This window comes from Oncorhynchus masou, chromosome 10, assembly GCF_036934945.1.
Source record: "Oncorhynchus masou masou isolate Uvic2021 chromosome 10, UVic_Omas_1.1, whole genome shotgun sequence".
NCBI classification, from domain to species: Eukaryota; Metazoa; Chordata; class Actinopteri; order Salmoniformes; family Salmonidae; genus Oncorhynchus; species Oncorhynchus masou.
The window spans coordinates 43,611,064-43,617,674 of record NC_088221.1 but is presented as its reverse complement, the minus strand read 5'-3'; the positions used below and the strand labels follow the sequence as shown (position 1 = coordinate 43,617,674).

Genomic DNA, 6,611 nt, shown 5'->3' with positions numbered 1-6,611 from the left:
AGAAGCCTTTTTAAAAGTCAAATACATTATATGTTTGCATTTCCTGCTTGCAGAAAAAATGATCAATACCCAAAGAGTGATGAAGATCCTAAATCTGCCACAGACAACACTATTATACTGCTACTACATTGGACAAAAATATAAACGCAACACGTAAAGTGTTTGTCCCGTGTTTCATGAGCTGGAATAAAAAATCACAGAAATGCCCCATACACACAAAAAGCTTATTTATCTCAAATGTTGTGCAGACATTTTTCAGGAAAGGGGGATACCTAGTCAGTTGTCCAACTGAATATATTCAACTGAAATATGCCTTCTGCATTTAACCCAACCCCTCTGAATCAGAGAGGTGAGGGAGGCTGCCATAATCCACATCCACGTCTTCGGTGCCCGGACAACAGTGGTTTAACTGCCTTGCTCATGGGCCAATACATTTTCCGTTAGGGCAAATGAAGTCTGAATTATGTACATGGAAATTACAAACATCAGGAGCCTTTTTAAAACTCAAATACACTATGAGTTTGCATTTCTTGCTGTTTAGGAAAATTCTCAACAACAAAAGAGGGATCAAAATTAGATCCTCCTTTGTACAAGCAGCCATTTCTAAGCACAGAATACTTCTGTTCTGCTTCCAAGGCAATCCCGCCCGCCCCCACCAACCCATTCCAACACACATGCACACACACACACCATGAAGGAAGCTCGAGTATCACATACTGTATACCTTCAGAGAAATGTTGAAAGAGCTATGAAAACTGAGAACCACAAGGGACAAGGACAAAGGGAGTCACAGAGTCTGGCTTCTACGTAGTGGTTACTAAGAACTGGCCACAAAAACAAAAGGGAAGTTTACAAATAGAGCAACTTCCAAAGTGATAATAGCGATTAATTGTTGTATAAAGATTCTATTCAGTTTATTTTGTACAGACGCTCTACAATGATTGATATGTGTGCAAGTCTAATGCCACTTCTAGTATGGTACAGCTATTATCTCAGAGGATTGTGTTGTTTACACAGACAGTCTCTCTGTTCCTTTGTTGATGTTGTTGTGGGTTTCACTTGTTCAAAGAAATCTATTGCCATCAGGGTTTGCATGTCTGATAACATGATGACTTCAAAGGGAGATGACTGGTAGCGTTACATTTACATGTGCTTGTTTATTTGTGTATAAACCAGCAGGCTCTCTGGGGTTTGGATGACTCCAAGCCCATATGAGACCATTTTGGTGTTGCCATTGGGATTGGTTTCTTTGATGTCTTCCAAGCCATGTCAAGATCTGTAGAAGTGAATGCAGGATGGCCATGAATTCAAAGGAGTAATCTGGTTGGGTTTAATAAAAATATATATGTGACATGCAATAATTTCAAAGATTTTACTGAGTTACACTTCATATAAGGAAATCAGTCAATTTAAATAAGTGTATTAGACACTAATCAATGGATTTCACATGACTGGGCAGGGGTGCAGCCACGGGTGGGCTTGGAAGGGCACAGACCCACCCACTGGGGAGGTAGGCCCAGCCAATCAGAATGAGTTTTTCTCCACAAAAGGGCTTTATTAGAGACATAAACACTCCTCAGCACCCCCTCAGACTATCCCGCAGGTGAAGAAGCCAGATGTGGAGGTCCTGGTCTGGCAAGGTTACATGTGGTCTGCGGTTGTGAGGGCGGAAGGACGTACTGCCAAATTCTCTAAAACTACGTTGGAGGCAGCTTATGTTAGTGAAATTAACATGACATTTTCATGCAACAGCTCTGCAGTCAGCATGCCAATTGCACACGCCCTCAAAACCTGTAAATACATTTGTGCACAACATTTGAGAGATGTATGTTTTTTGTGGTATGAAACATTACTGGGATTTTTTTATTCCAGCTCAAGAAACCAACACTTTACGTGTTGCGTTTTATTTTTGTTCAGTGTCGTAGCATTATAATAGTGTTGTCTCTTGAAGATGTAGGATCTTCATCACTCTTTTGTTATTGATTATTTTTTCTGCAAAGCAGGAAATGCAAACATCTAATGTATTTGACTTTTAAAAAGGCTTCGAAAGTGTGTAATTTCCACTTTGAAATGTCAGACTTGATTTGCCCTAACGAAAAACTCCTGCAAAAATGTCCATTCATTATAATCCTGTAATGGTCTTCTTCCTCCTCTGACGAGGAGTCGTAAGGATCAGACCAATGTGCAGCGTGGTAAGTGTCCATAATGATATATTTAATAAATCAACAGAACACTGAACAAAATAACAAAAGTACAAACAACCGAAACAGTCCTGACCAACTAAAATAAAGACATAAAAAAGGAACTAAGGTCAGAACGTGACAAATCCACATAATAATTCACATTTTCTGTTGCTGCAGGATTATTTTCCTGCAAACTGGTTCAAATTAAGATCCAACATCTTTAGTATTGTTTCTCTATACATTCATATCTCTCGGAACATGTTATGACCTCAATGTATTTGCTTCTAATTAAAATATATGTGCATGTTTGAATGTTTTAGCTTCATAAATTAAAACAAAACAATATTCTCAACGATTTTGATTTGGTACATTTTGATTTAGGGTAAATGTAGCACACACTGAGGCAAGCGATATATCGGCAGGAATGGTACAAATATCAACGATGGCATCGTGTACTGAAGAGAACAAGGAACAGACACAGGAAAAGGAAGAGCATCCAGCGCAGTACTCTCCATACTTTCCACACCGGATCATCTTGATCCAAGGACACTGTCACACTGTAGATATAGAGTCAGCTGAGGGTGAACCACATTGAAATGTAACAAACGAAGTGTAATCTAGCCACTCATAGGAAGTGTAATCTAGCCACTCATAGGAAGTGTAATCTAGCCACTCATAGGAAGTGTAATCTAGCCACTCATAGGAAGTGTAATCTAGCCACTCATAGGACGTGTAATCTAGCCACTCATAGGACGTGTAATCTAGCCACTCATAGGAAGTGTAATCTAGCCACTCATAGGAAGTGTAATCTAGCCACTCATAGGAAGTGTAATCTAGCCACTCATAGGAAGTGTAATCTAGCCACTCATAGGAAGTGTAATCTAGCCACTCATAGGAAGTGTAATCTAGCCACTCATAGGAAGTGTAATCTAGCCACTCATAGGAAGTGTAATCTAGCCACTCATAGGAAGTGTAATCTAGCCACTCATAGGAAGTGTAATCTAGCCACTCATAGGAAGTGTAATCTAGCCACTCATAGGTAAGCAGGTCTGTGCAACTTCTGGTACACAGTTCAGGGCTGCCCAACTCTGGTCCCGGAGGGCCGAAAATACTTCTGCTTTTTGTTTCTACCTGATTAGAAGGAGAGGATGAAAACCAGAAGTGTTCCTGCCCTCAGGGATCGGAATTGGCCCTGATATAGTTAGTTTGTGTTTCTGCTGTTTTAGATTATTAAGTGGACACCTCCCCGTTCACATGTACATTATGCAGTAACAGCAGTGTCGACAATTTACAATAAATTGGGTAGCCTTATTTACTAAGCTATGTTTACCTTGTTGAATTGCTTGTAGCAGATATGAGACCTGTTGTTTGAGTCATACAAGGTGTGGACAGTGGTGTTGTCAACGTTGTTGGGGAAGTTGAGGTCTCGTTGAACTGTTTTGTGGTTTCTGTTTTGAGCCGAGATACAAGCCCTGCAGGAAACAACAACTCACACAGCAACTCATAACGGACATAACATAAAAAGTAATGTTATGAAACACAGGTTTCTTTAGAAACATTTGTAAGCACTGATTCCACTAATAGCAATTGATCAGTGGTATAAACAATGTTATATTATATTCCTCAGAGAAAAATAAAAGCGGTAAGCGACAACTTCAGCTACATACAGTACTTACACTCGGAGACAGTCAGCTGAAGACGAAACGCCAACGTTCTGCTGGCTCTTTCAATTGCACACCAGTACCAGCCACTGTCCTCTGCTGTTGCTCCTTTCATACTGACTGTGAATAACCCAAGGTTTTTATCATCCAATATCTGAACATCACTGGTCAGATGTTTAGGTTGATCAGATCGAATGATAACTGTGCAGAAATACCAGTGATAACCCCTGCACCAGAATTTGACCTTGTCCCTGTTGAACTGGTGATACTGGCAGGAGACGTGGACTGTTTCACCAACTACACTCTTCACCTCTGAGGGTCCGGAGAGGGATGAGACTGCTGAAGGAAATCACAAACAAACACATGCATTAAACAATGTGTCTTCATTTAACAGTGATTAAAAATGTATAGTCAATGATTTAAAACAACATACCTTTTAGTAAAGATAAGATGATGAGATTGATCCAAATCTTGGTGGTCATCTTCAACTCAATCTTTATCTGAAATCTATGACTTTAAAGGTTATGGAAGTGGCTACTCTTTGTGGTGACTGGTGAAAGAGTCCTCTGCATTCAGACTGAGCTGTTAGGTCCACCCCTTCCTGTACCTGCTCTCTCTGGCTATTGGGCAGTTCCACACCAGGATACCCAAAATATGTTTGCGCCTTCTCAGGTTGTTCAGGCATTTCAAACAGAAACTTCATTGGGTGGAAGGATGTTGAAATGTTTTATACAATTGTATCACATACAATATTTGAGAAAATCATGATGAAAGTGGCCATTTTAGGCCCTTTTTAGACCTATACATGCCTCCTGTAAGACCTTATTGTGCTGTCATCAGAATGAAGGAGAACAGAAGAAACCAGTGGAACAGGATAACGGCTCCCTCGTAAACTCCCCCTCTGACTGCTCCTGATGATCTTGGAACAGAGGAGCCAGCCCAGCTCAGCCTAGAATCCTACCCAAGCTGCAGATGTTCTTTTCAAAAACGTTCTGGACATTTGTACTTACATAAGGTCATTGTTTGTTTGAAGCTGGTGGGGGTTCTTCAAAACCTTTGCTACCATCAATAACATTCTTTCAGTTAGAACACCCAGCTTGGGTGAAGGTCTTGTTTGCATTAGCATTGGACCCAACACTGAACATTCGACATGGGAAACAAAATGCTGCATCTGTAGTAACTGAGAATTCCAGCCACTCTTCCTATGAACCAGATCAAATCAAATTAAATTGTATTTCTCACTTGCGCCAAATATAACAGGTGCAGGACTTACCCTGAATTCTTACTTATAAGCCCTTAACCAACAATGCAGTTCAAGAAATAGAGTTCTGAAAATATTTACTAAATAAACTAAAGTGAAAACAATCTAAATCAAAATATAACACAAGAAAATGACATAACAATAACAAGGCTATGTACAGGGGATACCAGTTCCCGAGTCAATGTGCCAGGGTACAGCTTAGTCAAAGTTATTTGTAAAGTGACTATGCCTGGGGTGGGGGGTCAATGTGGTCCTAGACTTGGCGCTCCGGTACCACGTGCGGTAGCAGAAATAACAGTCTATGACTTGGGTGACTGGAGTCTTTGACATTTTTTTGGGCCTTCCTCTGACACCATCTAGGACATAGGTCCTGGGTGGCAGGAAGCTAGGCCCCAGTGATTTAATGGGCCTTATGCATTACCCTCTGTAGTGCATTACAGTCAGATGCAGAGAGGTTCCATACCAGGCGGTGATGCAACCGGTCATGCTCTCGATGGTGCAGCTGTAGAACTTTTTGACGATCTGGGGACACATGCCAAGGGGGAAAGGGGGGAAAGGGGGGGGGGGGTGTTGTGCCCTCTTCACAACTGTCTTGGTGTGTTTGGACCTTGATAGTTTGTTGGTGATGAGGACACCGAGGAGCCCCAGTGTTGAGGATCAAAGTGGCAGTGGATGTGTGTGGATATTTTGTTGCCAAACCAGACCACCTGGGGGTGGCCCGTCAGGAAGTCCTGGATCCAGTTGCAGAGTGATGAGCTTTGTGGGCACAGTGGTGTTGAATGCTGAGCTGTAGTCAATAAACAGCATTTTCACAAACGTGTTCCTTTTGTCCAGGTGGGAAAGGGCAGTATGGAATGCATTTGAGATTGCGTCATCTGTGGATCTGTTGGGGCGGTATGTGAATTGGAGTTGGTATAGGGTTTCCGGCATGATGGTGTTGTTGTGAGCCCCGACCAGCCTTTTAAAGCACTGCATGGCTACCGGCTACATGGCAGCAATCATTTAGGCAGGTTACCATCACTTTCTTGGACACATGGATTATGGTGACCTGTTTGAAACATGTTGGTATGACAGACTTGGTCAGGGAGAGGTCGAAAATGTCGGTGAAGACACTTGCCAGTTGAGTACACGTCCTGGTAATCCATCTGGCACCACGGCTTTGTGAATGTTGACCTGTTTAAAGGTCTTGCTCACATCGGCTAGGGAGAGCGTGATCACACAGTCGTACGGAACAGCTCATACTTTAATGCATGCTTCAGTGTTGCTTGCCTCGAAACTAGCATAAAAGGCATTTAGATCGTCTGGTAGGCTTGCGTCACTGGGCAGCTCACGGCTGGGTTTCCCTTTGTATTCTGTCATATTTTTCAAGCTCTTCTACATCGAACGAGCATCAAAGCTGGTGTACTAGGATTCAATCTTGTTCTTGTATTGAAGCTTTGGCTGCTTTATGGTTCGTCTGAGGGCAGAGCAGGATTTCTTATAAGTGTCCGGATTAGTCTCCCGATC

The 6,611-nt window shown here is 42.0% G+C and overlaps 1 protein-coding gene across 2 annotated transcripts; it reads right to left on the bottom strand.

Annotated features, from left to right (window-relative positions):
• Positions 1-2,190: 2,190 nt before the first annotated feature.
• On the bottom strand, positions 2,191-4,403 carry LOC135547003 (CMRF35-like molecule 3). Of its 2 annotated transcripts, none has more exons than XM_064975564.1 (4): positions 4,278-4,403; positions 3,860-4,183; positions 3,514-3,655; positions 2,191-2,740 (listed from the first exon to the last, which is right to left on the bottom strand). In XM_064975564.1, the coding sequence occupies exons 1-4, from the start codon at positions 4,324-4,326 to the stop codon at positions 2,620-2,622; spliced, it is 636 nt and encodes a 211-aa protein (XP_064831636.1). In that variant the 5' UTR covers positions 4,327-4,403; the 3' UTR covers positions 2,191-2,619. The 2 variants fall into 2 exon arrangements, with proteins under 2 accessions (XP_064831636.1, XP_064831638.1); XM_064975566.1 differs by having other exon boundaries at positions 3,860-4,180.
• Between the last annotated feature and the right edge of the window lie 2,208 nt (positions 4,404-6,611).

Excerpts from the sequence above, each read along its gene's own strand:
- LOC135547003 (XM_064975564.1), bottom strand. The coding sequence starts at position 4,326 with ATGACCACCAAGATTTGGATCAATCTCATCATCTTATCTTTACTAAAA. Across the intron at positions 3,656-3,859 it reads TCAGCTGACTGTCTCCGAGT|GGCTTGTATCTCGGCTCAAA; the intron begins GTAAGTACTGTA and ends TGTTTCCTGCAG. Across the intron at positions 2,741-3,513 it reads GCTACAAGCAATTCAACAAG|TGTGACAGTGTCCTTGGATC; the intron begins GTAAACATAGCT and ends CTATATCTACAG.